The sequence below is a fragment of the Trachurus trachurus genome, assembly GCF_905171665.1.
Source record: "Trachurus trachurus genome assembly, chromosome: 21".
Classification (NCBI taxonomy): domain Eukaryota; kingdom Metazoa; phylum Chordata; class Actinopteri; order Carangiformes; family Carangidae; genus Trachurus; species Trachurus trachurus.
This window is the reverse complement of record NC_139899.1, coordinates 15,344,338-15,361,537: the sequence shown is the minus strand read 5'-3', so window position 1 is coordinate 15,361,537 and position 17,200 is coordinate 15,344,338. Positions and strand designations below refer to the sequence as shown.

Here is a 17,200-nt window from a genome sequence, read left to right as displayed (position 1 = left end):
TGCAGGGTGTTGTGCCACCCTACGGGAAGCCACCAGCTCCAGACGAGGAGCAAAATTCACACTCCAGCTGTCTGTGTTTGTGCCACCTGCGCCTACAAGCAATGGAGTTGAAACCCCCCTCTTCCACCTGACCAACAACCAGTCTGCCCCCCAAGGTTGACTGCCCCGCCCCGGCCTCCTCCCTCACCTTCTCAGGTATATGCTGCATCCTTGAGGTATTATTTTTAAGTTAGCCTATTTGAAGTTTAAGTGGGAAGTGCCTTTCCCTGTAAAGCAAGGTTTTAAAAAGTAAATATAAAACATACTGACTGTGATTATTTAGGCAGCTACAACAAGAATTAAAATAGGCTAAAGACAATGAATGTAGATCTGCAATAACTGCATGCTCGAATAAACAACTGCATAATTGCATTTATTTCACAATAAACATTATTGCAAAAGCTAGTCAATATAAAATAAGGGGAACGATTTGTAGCCTATTGAATTATCCACAGATTTTGTGGATTCAATTGTAAATTTTCGTAATAACATTTATTTATTTTTTAAAGAAAAGAATATAGCAGCAAAATGTATGTATAACCAACTCCAATACACCAAATTAAGAGCCTTATATCACGGTGGGGGGTCGTCCGAAAATAATAACATAAACCGTCCACTACGGCGGCTGACATGGCTCAACACATTAAACCTCGTTCACTCTGACTACATTGAATATTGTGCGTGCAGCGTCCTCTAGAGGTTCAATTGTGCAACGTCCGGCAAATTAGTTTCAGCAGGACTGAACTTTTCTCACTTTCCAGTTTAACGCAACCATGGAAGCTCCTGCCCGCGCTACTGCGTAACTTTACGTAAATGTTTATTACGCAACAGTAAACGTCCGTGTTTTTAACCGTTGACCCTGCTGTCCACGGAGTAACAACAACAGAAACTTGTTGTAAAGCAGACAGTGTATGTGAATAGTCGGAGTGGGTCGTGTACACGGTGTTGTGTCGTGTGAGTGGGCCGTGTTTGTTTGTTTGTGGGTCGCTGGGTTGTGTGTGTGCGTGCGTGTGTGTGGGTGGGTGGGATTTCGGTCACATTGCCTCCAGCACGTAAGACAAGCAACAGTTGAAGGTTTTATAGAAAACCAGTTTGGTGCTTCAGGGCTTTTTCTATTCTTAAACATTTTGTAGTCGTCCCTGTCATGGAGCCACCGAGGAGAAATCACCGTTTTGGATCATTGTTGAGCTGCGTCGTGTTGTGTGTTTTTCAGCTGAAGTTAGCTCTGACGGGAGGTAGGAGTTTCAAATAGTCCTCGCTTCATAAATAAACTTGGTATATTTCGCTGTGGCCGTGTTGTGTAAGTTAGGCCTGTGCTAACGTAGTGTCTTGTGCTACTCTCAGCTCTTTGCTCTGTGTTTGCGTAGTGTACGTTTTCACCCTGTAAGCCATGTCTGTGCAGTTTCACCACACGTACACACACACACACATGTCAGTGTAATTAACAAAGCAGATTTTCTAAATGTCGACGCTGTTGTTTGCACATAGGAACACAACACATAACTAAGTTGGAAGTAACGTTAATGTGCATTGCCTGCACTTGCCAATCATGGCTAATTTGTAACGAGACAGCAATGTCGTTCAATTTGTTTCTTTATTATCATCAAAATATTATCTGTTAAGATATCCTCCTGTGACAGACAGCATGTGTCAACTGTAAGTCTGACAGATGTGTGAGTTGTTTAAAAACAACACACAGCAGAGCTCCAGAAATCATGTGACCCACCCCCAAATATGAGCTGAAGTAGTTGAAACTTTACTAAAAGGAACAATGTCAAGCACAGTCAATCTGTTACATTAAAGAGGAACAACGATCACAAGGCAAAACTAACAGTAGAGCAGTACAGTGTATCGGTGGGGGTTGGGGACATTATGTAAAGTTGTTGCAGCATCTTAAAATGATGATTTGGCTTAAGTACGTTAGCTGCCAAATCATGTTTTTGTCCCATTGCTCTCCTCAGATTGCCCTGCAGATGCACGCACCTGGGTGCCTTTCCAAAACAGATGTTACCACTTTGTCCATGGACAAGAAGACAAAATCAAAAGCTATACATTCGACAGAGCAAAATCGCTCTGCCAAGGTTTTGGTATGTAAGACATTTTATGTTTTAGTTTCGACTGTGTAACTAAGATTAAATAATGTTGTTGTAATGCTGCATTGCTATGGTTTTTTCTTCTTCCCCCAGAGCTCTTGACCATACAGAGTGCAGAGGAGAATGAGTTTGTCATGAGTTACAGTCCAGAAGTGTGGAAAGGCAACGTCAATGTGTGGCTGGGAATGTATTTTGACACAAACAGTAAGTCCCATGTGAGCTGAGGCCTGTGAAAACACACTGGCTAACCCCCATGAATTGAAATCTGATCCTATAATCAAAAAACAGAAAAACGTTATCAACATAATGTCAGTTGATTGAACGAGCTCAAATTTTGTTTCAGATGTCTGAATGTTCTCAGCGTCAGGATAATAATTAATCCAGATAGTCCTTAAACCTGAGAGTTAATTGTTGACCTTACAAACAGTAGATTTAAGTGTTAAGAATTTGATCTCAAATATAGTTTTTCCCCCCATCTTAGTTATCTACCTTTAAACCATGTTTGACTTACAGGGTGTGAAATGCTGTCTGTGAGCTTGCCCCCTATTTTCTGCTAGTGCCAGCTACTTCTGAAAGCTCGGATGACAACACTGATTTATCCTGCTCTTAAAATCCTGGCACAGCCTCAGGAAATCCTGTAATTTTTTTTTAAGCAGTCACAGGAGACACAGCGGAGGACACACAAAGACACATTTAGCATTTCTTTCAGTGTAAATCCTGAGCAGGGGGAAGATGCATATAGACTTTTGACATTATTTGGGATGTGTGCTGTAGTTTTACATGGCTGACATGAACTGTAATGGTGGATTATATGTATTTGCTGCCATCATGCCATAGTAGTGATTCCCATGTCCTGTCAGGTGAAGATATGATGTGGCTTGGTGAGCAACCTGTGAAGTACAATAACTGGGAGGACAGCTCAACTCCATCAGATCTTGCGGCCATGGACAAATGTGTGGCTCTGCACACCAGCACAGGAAAGTGGGAAATTGTGAGCTGCCTGGATGATGTGGAGAACGGAGTGGTCTGTGAGACATCTCAGAGTGAGTTTTTTTTTAAAGTCTCTTACACTTGTTGATCTATTTTGCTGCCATTTATAAAACTGATGGATTCATGTGTATATGGTGTGACTTTGAGTCATTGAGACTTCAGAAAATAAGGCTGCGATTGTTTTCCACTTTCCTCACATGTGTTTTTTCTGTTTTCCTTCAGAGGCAGAGGAAGCCAAGCAGAGTAAGTTCACCTTTGAGCAGTTTTGTTTTTGTTTCTTGCGTACTCCTCTGGGATTTCGTGTTTATTATCGTGACCTTCCTTGCATTGTAACTTGTCCTCCTCAGGACCCAGTGCACTGCTGTCAGCCCTGGTCATTCTCAGCGTGGTGGCTATCATGGGAATCTCCGCAGTAATTTGGTTCCTGCAACAGAAGCACAATATTGGCTCCACTATCCTCACAGCGTTTGAGTACCACCCTCCGTTCCGAGTCCTGGACACAGACCAGTCCGCCCTGGTGGAGGCCGAGGAGATCGACAGCATGCCTTAAGAGGAACGTAACACTCTCTCACACAATAGGACGCAAACAGGGCCCTTATCACCAGGTCAGTGGACATGCAAAGAGAAGTCCTCTCTACTCACATCTATTGAGGTAGTTATTGGATTAACACACACACAGCAATGTCAGGACTCAGAATATTGTAGTATGATTGTGAGAAAACTCACCATGCTTATTCTGCTACTAACCTTTTAACTGTGGCACATAGATTTCTCACGACTTTTTTTTTGTGTTACCTACACTAAAAGAAGTCTCTAGAATTATATGTAAATATCGCAGATGGGTGCATTTTCATGAACAAGTATTACCTGGTGTATATCACCTGGCACTGGATGTTAGATCAGGCTATTATGCTTTAGAGATGGCTTGGAGAACTTTTGGGATCATTGTGTGTTTTTCTTGCATGAAAGGAACATAACTGAGAACTGAGAGAAATGTTTGTATTAACATAAAGTTGGGAGATTTAAAAGAAAAATTGTAAAAAAAAAAAAAAAAACTCTGTACATTGTCACAAACTAACAAAGTATATGTTTTTGTTCAAGCCTTCCCACCTCAGGTGTTTTGTAACACAGGCTTCCTCCGGAACAAAGTAAGACAGCCATTTTTAAATGCCGAGCAGTCCTCAAGATGAGTCGACTGTTAAACTGTCAGTGTCCCTTCATGTAGTATTCATAGAAACAGGGATTCTCAATAACAAGCTATCAAGGGCACATGTAAATATCTTCAACCGAAAGAGCCCAGTGGAAGTATGAGCAATTGTCTGGATACTACATGAAAATGTATTCAATCAGGTGGAGGTCCATAGGCTATAAAGCAGATTTCTTTCCCCCAGGTATCTTATTGTAATGGAAAACCATCCTGAATGAATCCTGCCACAGAGGCATCCTGACCAATTTTCCCTGCACTTTGTCAAGTGGACTTTGTGGGCCTTATGCTGAATGCTTTTCACCAATATCCTTTTTTTTCCTTGGTAAAAATCATCCGGCTTGTCCTTTAACAAAATCAAAACCAATTTAGAATATGTTCTAGCGTGTGTCATTGTTGTGTTGTTTAAGTGGCCAAAATATCATGCAGTATTTTCTTTCTTTTTCTTCTTTTTTGCTTGTGTGTTTGTTTTGCGGCACTATGAAATCCAGTCTTGGCATTATTGATGTTTTATTAAGCTAGCATTCATGATTTTGGTGTTGGAAATAATTAACAGAGACAATCGACGTTTGGCCATGTGATGGTTATATTCCAGAATAATGGCAAATACACGTCTTATTACATGTTACATATTTTCAACAGCATAAATGCTTTTGTGCAATACCTGTGTTTGATTTGGCACAATCTGAGCCCCTGTGTGTTGTTCACAATAAACTATGTTTGACTACAACAATGCCTTGCTTTCACTTCTATTGATACGTTACGTCACCTTTCAGCCTCGGATTGTCCGGCAGCGTCACAAATCTTAAAGTTGAGAGAGCGGGGCGGCCATGCTCCATTCTGTGCGATCTATATAGAACATTCCTGCTAAATATACATCTGTCAATGCATAATTGAGGAGAAAGAGATGAATTGGGACACCAAAATTGGGGATAGAGTCTAATTAGTTCTGAAAGGATATCTAAATCACTGTCGTCAGAGAAGTGTCACTCCCTCTAAATGTCCAGTGGATCTGGTGACATCTCAGCATGGTCCAAGATGGAACGGGTGAACCAAGTCAGCAGGAAACCTTCTAATTCATACACATCTAATTTTAGACTTTCGATAAGTCTGTCATCCAACACACTTCTTAAATCTTGACGTATGTCTCTTTTTTGTGGAGTTCTTGCTCTACAACATCTAGAAAGTATTTTTCCAAGATATTTATGGCCTGTCATCTAGAGATGTAGCGCCTCACCTGAGAACTGCAACAATAACCTTCATCACCTCACTGTCTTAGTGATAATTTCTAGATTTGGCCACCAGGTGGGACAGTGAATCACATTATGTCAACTCTCTGACTCTATGATGCTGCAGGGAAAGCTTCATTTCCTCAGAGCCCGTTAAGACGTAAAAAGACTATCTGTTATCACACTAAGTCTCACTGTATTAGCCAATAATTGAATATATTATTTACAAACAACAAAATGGGATTGTAAGTAAGGCTTAAGCACATTTGTTCATTATATAGCAGTCACGTAAACACTAGAGTAAAAGTCACGTATTAACATTTAAAAATAAGGTTTTCAGATATGTGTCATTGGCCGACATTTCTTTTTCAGATTCAAATTTACCACTTCTCCCAACACCAGACTGATTCACTCACAAATATGCCAATAAATATAGTTTATTGGATATATAATAAATGAACATTTCGGAAAAAAAAAAAAAACCTCTGATGGAACCCAGATTGATGCATTTAAAAAGCTTGGAGTGTGATTTCACATGTCCATTTTTATACAACAGACTGCTTCCGGTGCTCTACGTTGGTTTAAAAAAAGAGTGAAATAAAGGAATGAAAGATGAGTAATGAAGTGAAAACAAAATGGCAATTGAGTCCAATTAAGATCTGCTGAACCGACACGGTTCTGTACTTTATTGTAATGCTACACACAACACTTTAGGTCTCGTATGTCAGCAGTTTAAACAGAAAAATGTGTATTGACATGCAGCAGGGTTTCCTGCATTTGCTTGCCTTGCTTTCTGAACAAGCAATTATGATAATTACAATAATTAATTGTAACACTAACACTAACACACCCACACAAACCCTATTGCTTTTTGGAGGCAATAGGGATGAATTTAAATCATGATTAACCTTTAGCATATTAATTTACACTTTGCAAACACAACTAACGAACTGAATCATTCTTTCATATCCTTAAAACTGTCTTTTCTGTTTCACGGGGATTTGTATGTTTTTGTCATCACAGAGGGGCTGTTGTCTCATCACAAAGGCTGCAATGGCCTATTTTCACTTAAATAATGGCGAAATGATTTCATTCACACATCTGCCACACCACAGCTTGGAGCAGAAGGAGGTCAATGGTGACCCAGAATGGCAAATTAAAATGGACATTGGTATGCATGAGTATGACATACAGAGGGGTGATAGATGGAATGAAAATGAGAGTCAGGCTGAGGCTGGATCACAAGACATAAGTTCATCAAGCATGTGAATTTCTGAGCTATATGTGCCAAGAAAATATAACACTGATTAAAAAAACAACAACAATCCTCATAAGCATATAGACTTCACAATGCCATGAATGTGACTGAGAAAACGCAAGTAACAGTACAGAGTGTAGCCAGAGTCTGAGAGCTCTACCCTGCCTTTCTGGTTCAACTACAGCCCCATGTCTCTTTATCTCAGGAATCAGCTACATATGTTATTTCTGCTCTTGCTGATCTTGTCTTTCTCATCTCTCATGCTCCCATTTTTCCTGAGAAAGAAGTGTACCGCATCTGTTTCTCGTGTCCTATAAGTATCAGGTTTCTCCCACACTTACCATAGATATTTCTATTAACAGAACAAACAAAGGCCACCATTTACATGATTACTCTCTGATCAAGTATTTAGATGGAGGATACCCTATAATGGCAGTGTATGGCATACTAGTTTTTATTTACCGCCTATGGAGTTTTAACTATGTTATAATTACATTCAAACCACTGTGTATTTTCTTTATCAATTTTAATAGATAGAATAATGAAAAAGATTGAATGAAAATTGCAAACCACTGTAACTCTTCACATCAGACAACACATAGGTTTGGAATTGGTCAGCTCAGTATTGTTAAAAAAAGGATTGTATTTGAGATTAAACTGCATATTTCAGTGAATGTAAGTGATGAATGCAGCCAGTTTTTAGGAGAGATGCTGTCATTTTCTAAATCAAATGCATGTGCCATGCTGGGAGGCTTTGGTGTTAAAGGATCAGAGTAGTGAGTGCTGACATGATTAAAATCTGTATTATTTAAATATGTCACAGGAAAGAAGAGAGGGGGGAAAAATCAATGACAGTGAGTCTAACTCCTGTGCCTTAAGGGTATCCTGAGCTTTCTGAGGACTGATATAAAAATAATAATTAAAAACAAAAGCAGCGTCTTAATTTGTTTTCCATCAGTCTCCTGAGAGATCATCTTTGCTGTGTCTTTGGTATCTCATTATACTTTCTAATCAAGACTCTTTAGAAATCCCTTTAAAGAGGACAGACTGTTTGCCCTTCCCCCAGCATGCTGCTTGCATTGCAGCCACTGAGTGCCACTTGTTCTGTTACAAATGACCAAAGGTAGACTGACATATTCTGTTTATACGATATGAAAAACGAAGTGCGGTCTTGTGTTGGAAAATCCACGGGTGGAAAAAAAAGGCTTTTTCAAAGTGACGTCGCTCTGATCTCTCTTCCATGGATCATTTTCTCTAATGAAGATTGTTCAATATAATTAAAACCGCAGGTACCCTGTGGCTCAGCTGACGAATTTATCAAATTATTTTCCTCACCATGTGTGTGTTCATCCAGACAGGTATGTGTTTCTAACTTCACAGCAGTCCAGTCCGTCCAGTCTTGTGTGACTGCAGCATCTACTGTGACACAAAATTAGAGGGGGAGAAAAATCAATGAGCACAGGGGACGGTGAACAAGCAAATAAACCCATTTTAAATCACAAATGCTGATCGAGTATTTCCCCCCTCCGCATCTTTTATTCAAACTTGCCTTTGTGCCTTAATTACTGCATTCAATTAGCTCATGTACAGTGTGCTAAGGCAAAAGGTGCAGTGCCTTGAAATCCTCTCCAGTCCCCTGAGCACTGAAAGCTCCTGGTTTCTTTTGAAGAATTGCATCATATTTTAAAAAAGCACATTATGCATTGGTGCCACTCACTGTAATTACAATTGGCATTTCTAATTACAGCAGAGACCTCATTATCTCAGTTGTAACCTCCCACCCAAAAAACAGCAAACATTATATACAATTTGTAATGTGGAGCTCTACATCAGGCCACATTTGGATTCACTTCTGATGTGTTTCCATTACACTGTGTTGTAAATGTTTGTTTCCGATGTCTGTAGCCAACTGTATGCTTGTTTACTGATCAGAAAAAAAGGCAGATGGTAGTTCTTGGCCAAATGGAGTCTTGAATAACTGACTTATTTAATATGAATGTCTTGTTGACTGTTTCTGTATCACACTTTAAGCTTCGTTTACTCCCTGTCTGACCGTGGCGGTCCACACATTTAGACAATTAGAAAAAACAAATGAGTTGAGAGGAAAGAGGCAAACATCATTTTTTGACCGATGTACTTTCCCTTAAACAGAATTTAAGCTTCTTTCTTTTTTAGGGTGGAGACATTTACCCCGCATTGCCCTGTGCTACATGTTGAAACATTAATGTTTAAAGTATGTGGAATAAAACCACTCTCCACCACTCCACTTTATTTTCCAGTACTGATCTGTAGTCACATCTCTACCTTCATTTTTTAAACTACTTTACATTTCCTTTCTAATTAACAACCTTTCATTGTTGGTTGTTGGATTAGGTTAATTTTGGTGTTTTTGCCATACGTTAAGCCAAAATTTTCAACCTGACCGGAGAGTGCTGCATTACCTATGAAAGCACTATCACATCTAACAACAACAACAACAACAACAAAAAACAGTTATTATTAATTCATCTTTGTCATGCAGTTTTACTCTCAGATATTACGCTACACTTTGTGCTCACTGCCACCGTGAAGATGATCTGCTGTGCCTGCCTCCTCTGGTTATTAATTACAAAAACAAGATGAGAGTGTTTGCAGTGTAGAGGCTACCACTAAATGCATTTGGCAGCGTGTCCTTAAACCTTATTCTGTAGCTACTTATTTTAATTAAAGAATCGTATTACACCAGACTGACAGAGCTAAGCATCTTCAAAAAAAAAAGAAAAAAAAGTTTAAAGGGTTATAAATAAACCCTGAAAAATAAGAAAAACAGAACAGCTATTTCACTGTTTCACCATAGGGATGAGGTGCACCTGACACTGATGCTCCTGCTCTTAATCAAAGATATGATGCTGCTGCTATAATGAATCATGAATCAATATCTTTTTAACGTTGCCTGCATCCTCACTTCACTTCACTTAACAGTGGCGGATGCATTTCCATATGCAGGACTTGATGCTGCTGGCTGCCAGTCTGTGCACTTGCTGGGCTGGCTGCAGGTTTGAGAACAAAAGTTTGCATTGTGGAGACGGCTTGAGCTGACGTCACTTCTCTTGAGTTGCTTTGGAGTGAGACAGAAGAAGAAGAAAGAAAGAAGAAGCGTCTCTTCAATCTGCGATTAGAGACCAACACGTTCAGTCACACACTCACACACCCGGGCTCAATTAACTCACCAGCTCTCTCATTTAGCTCCTTCGACATCCCTAAAACTGCGCAAAAACCTGGGAAGTAAATAAATATTTATTTTTCTTCTTTTTTACCTTTTTTTTTTTTAATTTAAAGGGGGAAAACATCGGATTTCAGCGATAAGGTGAGTTTAATTGTTTGTGTTTTCCCTCTTTCCCTCTGGTAGTTTGCACCCTCCAGCTCGCTGGGTTGTTAACTAACGTAACGGTCAGTAACGCTTTTCACAGGTTTCTGTTGCTAACCGCTAGGCTAACGTTCCTTAGCTAAACCAGCGGCATCCTTCGCTAACGTTACACTTGCCACCGTGAAGCGTCGTCCGCTCAGCAAGTTAAACACTGTGATTAAAAAAACGGGGGAAAGAAAAGTTAAAGCCAAAGTACACCAAACGTGGTTTGGCTGCTGTTTTGTTAACTTTGTTTAGAGTGTGACTGTGTTGATATTTAAATCCTAACTTGGTCACAAGAAGTATATTCTGACTATGGGTTTGAGCGAACTAACGTTAACACGACACCGGTACTTGGCTCTGGCACAGACAGAGAGACAGGCAGGCAGGCAAGGCAGCACTGCTCAGTCTTGTCATTACCTTGCAGCATGGATCTTGTCTTTGTTGCCAGCTGGTCCACACTCTGCGGAATCCCGACGTTATGTCCAGACACGTTAATGGCCGGACGATGAAAAACGTGAACATCAGTAAGCTTGTATAGTACTTATATTTGGGCTTTAAGCTCACAGCATGGTTCTTGTTGTGTATCATTTAAAAAGAAAAAAGTAGCGTGTGTGTGTGGTCGCTTGTGTACGTCTGTGCTTATTGTGGTTTTAAGCTTCGTGTGACAACATGCCATGAAATTATCCAACAACTGTATATAACACAGGTGGGCTTTCTTAATGTTTTAGCTTGTTCTTCTTCATTCAGTTATTTGTCATGAGTGTTAACGCCGGGCAGCACGCTGCTCTCCTCTCCCCCCCCTGCTCTCTTCTCTGTCTGTGGCTTCCTTTTAAAGGAAAGCGCAGCTAATGCAGCAGCTGCGGTCTGGGCTGAAATTTACCCTTTGAGATTATGACAATACCCTCCATTTTTCTGCTTTCATATTAACAACAAGGCATTCGCCATCTTGGACTATTTAAATTAGCACTGCCTATTTGAACGGTGGTTATCTATGTACTATAAAGTTGTGAAACTTTCAAGAAGAAAAGACCAGATAGATACGACCTTATATCTTTGTCGAGCTGAAATGGAAAGCAGCATTTTAACACACAAAATGTAATAGGTTTTTGAATTACTGTCTGGGAGTTAGATTTTATACCAGAGAGATGTCAAAACTGATTAGAGATGTTATGAAGCTGCAATTCGACCACTTTTCTCTGCTTCTCATGACATGTTATACATTGTCCTAGAAATTCAGTTTTTAAACCTTATAGTGGCTCCCTTATGTGCCACAGGCCATAACTAGACTCAACTCCAAATGCAGAAATTGGGGCATTTAAGCATTGCCCTGATTTCTACCATCAGCACAAAATGCTTTTATATTGACCCTGAATTTGAAAAAACAAACAAACAAAAAAAAAAACTTGTTCAATTCAAAGTTTTCAAAATTGCTTGATTATTATTCAATACACTTTTTTCTCAACTATGAACTGGTACACATAACAACAGAAACACAATGTAGAGAAAGAGTTGCAGGGAAAAGTTTAAGTACTATGAATAGTGTAATTCAAAAGTTTTAGGCTATAGCCTAAGTTATTGCACCAAAAATTACTTGATGTTGTAGATAACACAAACATCAACTGGCCTCCTGTCAGAAATCTGAATGGTGTTGCTATTTATTAAGTGAAGTGCTGTGTAAGCCAACCACTGAAACTAAGTCAGCTACATTATTCAATTCAGATATTGTGATTTTCCTACTGTGCCATGTTGAAAGGAATTTTGTTTGAGTGCCCGTGGATCATCAAGACGGTGTTTAACAAGATTTTTTCTTTGGCAATGAGCATTAGGCCCCTTTTAAACTTTGTTATGCACATAATCAACCACACTTACTTTTGTACAGGAGTTTGTGATGCACAGTGATTTATGAAAAAACAGTCACAGAGCTTATTTTGCTGGTATTCATTTAAGTTCTCATCATTTAGTTCGCTTTGGCAGGCGCCTTTTGTTTGCTGTGCAGTGGAGTTGATTTGTCTTTACAGATATAATTGATAGTAGTGAACCAAAGTGTGGCCTTTTCACACGCAATCTTAGTGAAATGGCAGTAAACATTATTCCTGTTGAAGTTCATCATTTAAATGGCTTCAGTAGCCAAGGCAGCGAGATAAATCAGATCACAACCTTGATGTGTTATGCATGCATCTAGTAACTGCCAATGAATCAAAACACAGGTAGAAGGTCACTAAATTTGCCTCATATTTATTCAGAGCTCATGTCCTTGAAAACCTCTGCAGAGAGAACAATGTTCATGTGGTTTGTACAAGGCTTTTTGAGTGAATATGGGCTTTTAACATTAAACTTAAAAGATTCAGATTTGAATGTTGGAAGAAAAAAAATGCACCGTTTTGCTCATCTAGCTACGGTCGCTAAAATACCTAGAAGTAGGGTTTTTAAATGTTAGCAGCCCTGGAAATACTCACAGCTCGGCCACTTTTTTCAAAAACATATCTTTTAATTCTAAATGAGCCTATTTATTGTGCAACATCATAGAGCTACCAGGCTGTGAAATGTGTTAGGTGTACCAGATCTGTGTTTCTCTTTTGCTCAGTTGGTGACAGTGCTCACCATTTCAAGTGTGGACCACATTAAACATGCCTTGTGTGTCTGACTTTTGATGCACCTCTTGGTATGCATAGAGAATATGAGAAGGTCCCTTTTATGTTTCTTTTGGTTCTTTTAAAAGTGCCCTTCTTTCCTTTGGCCTTTTGAGAGGGCCAAAGGGAAAAAAAAACACAGGTCTGCTAATAATTGTGTTTTCACCTATTTTCACCCTGTCTCTCTATTCTTACCCTTTCCACAAGTTTGCTCTCATTAATCAAAGAAGCTGGACTCCTGCTGAGGGCTGAGCAGGTTCATCAATTTGGCAGCCAGCTTGCTGTATGGAACAGTGCAGAGGCTCTTAACACACAAGCATAAATAAATCTATGGTCTTTATATGCAAGCCCTGAAGGTTAATGCTGTATAATTCAGTGCACCCTCTTTGTCTGCTGTGATTGATGTTTTTAAACATGTAAGGCTTGACAGGATTCCCTTTTTGTAGGTCAGTGTTGACACTTTATGATTGGGTGAGCGTGGGGGGAGCTGCACGAGGGAGGTGGATTATTAGGAATATGTCAGGGTGATTACTCTTTTTCACTCATCTTCCTGGTCTATTTTCTCTTCGCCTGGAGATGCTTATCCTGGCGCTGTATTTTGAACCAATGATGCTTCTGAGATTGAAGTCTCCCTGCTGTGTTAATGGGGCTCATGTTTAAAATGCTAGTGGCCCGGTCTGTTTGTTTAGCTGTTTAGTATGTATTTGTGTCCTTTGCTGCGGAAATTGTGGGCCAGCTGCAGGCCATGGATGAATTAGCTCCATATTTATAATTCCAGGCCAGGTAGCTGCATACAGTAATACAGCCCTTTTGTCCTGTTGCTGTTGTAAACCATTCCACTTTCACACAAAGACTGTGCCTCAGCAGTCCCCCCTTTTTTTTTTATTGATCCTCATGCATTTAAAATCTGGTCACTGCTGCCACAAACACTTCCCACTTTAGGCATGCTGCTGCAGGCACATTTTTAAATATTTAATTTTTATTCAACCTGATAAGAGACTGGAGAAAAGAAATTCATCCCTAAAAGTGTCTGGATCAGCAAAGGCCAGAATTGAAGGCTTAGTGAAACTGACTGAATTCTTTCCTCACAGTGGAAGCAGTGACCATGCATCTTGGCATATCAGACTGCTGCAACTCTGTCTCTTACTTTGAAAAAAATGAATCCTCTCACTCTGAAGGGGCACACCATTAGTCAATATGGATTCTACACCTGTAAATAGACCCTTAGATATTGAACGTATAGTGATAACATTTAAGCAACATCTTTTAAGGCTTCTTGTTGTAGTGAATGTTATAGTCCTGTTGAATGTAAAGAGGCAGCTTGCTCTCTACAAATCATGTTCATATGCGCCGACAATAATCAGCAAAATGTCCCATTTGAACTTCTTTCACATGGTATTATTACATGGTGTCTGTGTTTTTCATTTGGATAATTCCACAAATATCTATGACAGCTAAGGTGTGAGACCTTGTTGTCATGTTGAAAAATAAGATATCAACAGCAGCAGGGACACAAACCTGGTAGGACACCCGTGGCTATTTTCAGAATTGGCCAGAGATGGTGACAGTTTTGTTTGCCGTACTGACAGGGTGGTGTTAAGAAATGAAGAAAAGACAGTTAGATACCACAGGCCTAATTGTAGTAAACAAAATGTTCAAACAGACCTCGCTTAGTTGAAAGACTCAGATCATGTAATGGAGGAACTGCAACCAGACTATGAAGAAGAAACCAGCCATCGGTACAGGGGTCGCCCATTATTACTTATGACTTTATAAACAGCTTTCTGTGCAGGAGCCCTGTTTAATTATCTCTTCTATGATGACATGGCGCCAGATAGATGGATAGCTGAGTAATCTGAGATAGCTCATTCTTGTATAAGTTCACAGACTTGTTGTAAACAGTCCATTATTTTAGACTGGAGGATGACCTTTTTACTCTTGTGTAAAGGTAATAATCCCTTTTACTCTGAATGGCACAAATGAAATTGTATGGTGGCCTGCATGTAGCCTACATGATGCCAAACAAGTGTTGCTGCTACTGACCATATGATGTGAGCTGATGGAGTGTAGAAAGGGAGGGTAAAAGCTTCCCTGTATAGGACAATAAATATAACGGATCCAGATCCAGATCCATCTTGCTTTTTAAAAGCTTTTCCACTTGTGTCTAGACATTTTAAAAAGTTCAGGCTATAGTCATTATAGCATCAAGTGGAGCAATTACACCTGTCTTTATAAATCTTCTGATCATCACAAAATTAGTCAGAAACACGTTAACATATTATGTCAAATTAAATGTCTTCTAAAATCATAACAAATGGGTGTGTTTGATGGGCTTTCTTGACAGTCAGTTTAATTTATTTTGAGTCCAAACAGTTTTCCAGGTTCTGCAGAAACAACATACAGGTTATATAAGTTTAAGACATTACCATCTTCTGCCTTTTGTTTACTTACATAAGACTTGTTCCCATCTCTGTTGTAATATTACAGTACGTGTGAATGAAACCTCTCACTTCAGCCGAGTGTTTTCACCCATCTCTCTTAGTTTGTTCAGTTCTCAAGCTGACCCATTTTACACTAAACCTCTAAGAGGGACGGGACATAACTGAAGGAAGAACCCATTATATTTTGGGGCAGATCTGGCCCATTTCCCATGAACCTTTAAAAAAGAAAAACTGATGTGTGTTGTTTTGACATTGCTCTTGAGAAACATTAATGTAAGAAGTCTAACAAGTATCCTTACTTCCTCTTTCAATAGTATTTCCCAAAGAGGAGAGTCCTTATAGGGGATCGGTGTGTGATACAGAGGGTGAAAGAAAATCAAAAAAACTTTAGTGACTGTTTTTGATAGATCTCAAAAATACTTGATAGGATTTAAATCATGAAGGACTGGACTAAAGATTGAGGCTGGCTCTAGGCGTATTTTCCTTTCATACTCTTACAAAAAGAATCATCGCAATGGCAGAAATGCGTACGATGGTTGGTCAGATGTGTTTGCAGTGCCTGTCCTACGTGTATTTTCTCAACAAATCTATTAACTATGACGGCAGCTTTGTCACAGAATAAACATTAATCAAATATTTCTTCATTAACCAGGAGAATATCAGTAGGCGGTGTTGACTTTAATACTTGGTTTCTGAGTCTATACAGATTTTGTTTCTGAATGTCACTGAATGTTGGCTATATAGTTACATAAAGAATCATAATCCAATTTCTCCAAACTGTTTTTGTCATATCCTATTTTCCTGTGTTTTCTCTGAGAGCAGTAGTTTGATTCAGTTTTTTTTTTTTTTGACTGATGTTTAGAATGGATAATTCATCATTGGGTCTATATTACCATTTTTATTTCATTTTCATGGAGCTTTCAGATAGGAGCTATGCTGAATGAGTAAAATCGATAAAATCAAGCAATAAATCTGCTGTTGTGGTCTTGTGTTTCAGGTGCAGAGCAGTGATGTCACAGAACTGAGGGTAGTCTCACACGGTAAGTATTTGGTTACCTCAGCCACCCATGTCTATGAAAAGCTTCTTTTGGTTTTGTATGGGATAAACGAGTTTGCTTTGTGAAATTGGAAAAAGTAACCCATGAATGGAAATGCACCACTAAGTGGAACACCTCATTTTAAAGTATTATTTAGGTATAGGATTAGAATTTTCCAATTAGGTTGAGATTTAACAAAGTCCTCTTTTATGAAATTAGTTTGTGCTGCATTACACTTTGCTCTCGTTTTGTGTGTATCTAATTAATTCCTGTCTTTCCTAGAATTAAGAGTGTCAAGGCTTCAGAACATATTTAAATCTCTGGGGGGGGGAGAAGAAAACTTTTCTGACTATAGGGTATTTTAAGATAAATTACTGTGAGTTAAACAGGGGTAATTGGTGGGTTTGGAGCTATTGTTTGGCTTTGTTTTTACTCTGTGTAATTTAGTAACTTTATACAGATGCTTCTTGGCTGCTATTAAAAATTAAATTGTTGCCCCAAGACAGAGGTTGTGGGTATATCAAATTCATTTCCCTTCAGCTGGAGCTCTACTCTGTCAGAAAGTGACGTGGTTTTCTTATGACTGCAATACTTGGCTGCCAAATTAGGAGAGTTAATTTGCAGTCTTGCAAGCAGATTCCATTTTTTAACTTGTATGCTGTGGCTCAGGAGGTAGAGCCAGTCGTAGAGCCAGTTCGATACATGGCTCCTCCAGTCCGCATGTTGTGTGGAGTGTCCTTGGGCAAGACACTGAACCCACACTTGCCCCACGATGCGTTTGTAAATGATAATCTTTCAAAAAGCACTGTATGCTATATATTTATTTAACCAATTAGATTAGATGTAAACTGATGAGAGGTTTTTATCATGATCTTTTTGAATAGTTTCAAG

General features: G+C 39.3%; 2 protein-coding genes across 5 annotated transcripts in view; both read left to right on the top strand.

Annotated features, from left to right (window-relative positions):
* Positions 1-825: 825 nt before the first annotated feature.
* On the top strand, positions 826-5,053 carry cd302 (CD302 molecule). Of its 4 annotated transcripts, none has more exons than XM_083996826.1 (7): positions 826-848; positions 1,173-1,274; positions 2,001-2,126; positions 2,226-2,336; positions 2,993-3,175; positions 3,345-3,365; positions 3,470-5,053. In XM_083996826.1, exons 2-7 carry the CDS (start codon positions 1,184-1,186, stop codon positions 3,670-3,672), a joined length of 735 nt encoding a protein of 244 aa, XP_083852952.1. In that variant the 5' UTR covers positions 826-848; positions 1,173-1,183; the 3' UTR covers positions 3,673-5,053. The 4 variants fall into 4 exon arrangements, 3 of the variants coding, with proteins under 3 accessions (XP_083852952.1, XP_083852950.1, XP_083852951.1); XM_083996824.1 differs by having other exon boundaries at positions 827-948; XR_014596316.1 differs by lacking the exon at positions 826-848 and having other exon boundaries at positions 958-1,274; positions 3,470-3,727; positions 4,514-5,053.
* Positions 5,054-10,141: 5,088 nt separating this feature from the next.
* Positions 10,142-17,200, top strand: part of LOC311004891 (bromodomain adjacent to zinc finger domain protein 2B-like) — a 48,757-nt gene continuing 41,698 nt past the window's right edge. The window contains exons 1-2 of the mRNA XM_083997081.1: positions 10,142-10,159; positions 16,270-16,312. The gene's annotated coding sequence lies outside the window, so the exon portion shown is untranslated. The remainder of the gene's footprint in view (positions 10,160-16,269; positions 16,313-17,200) is intronic.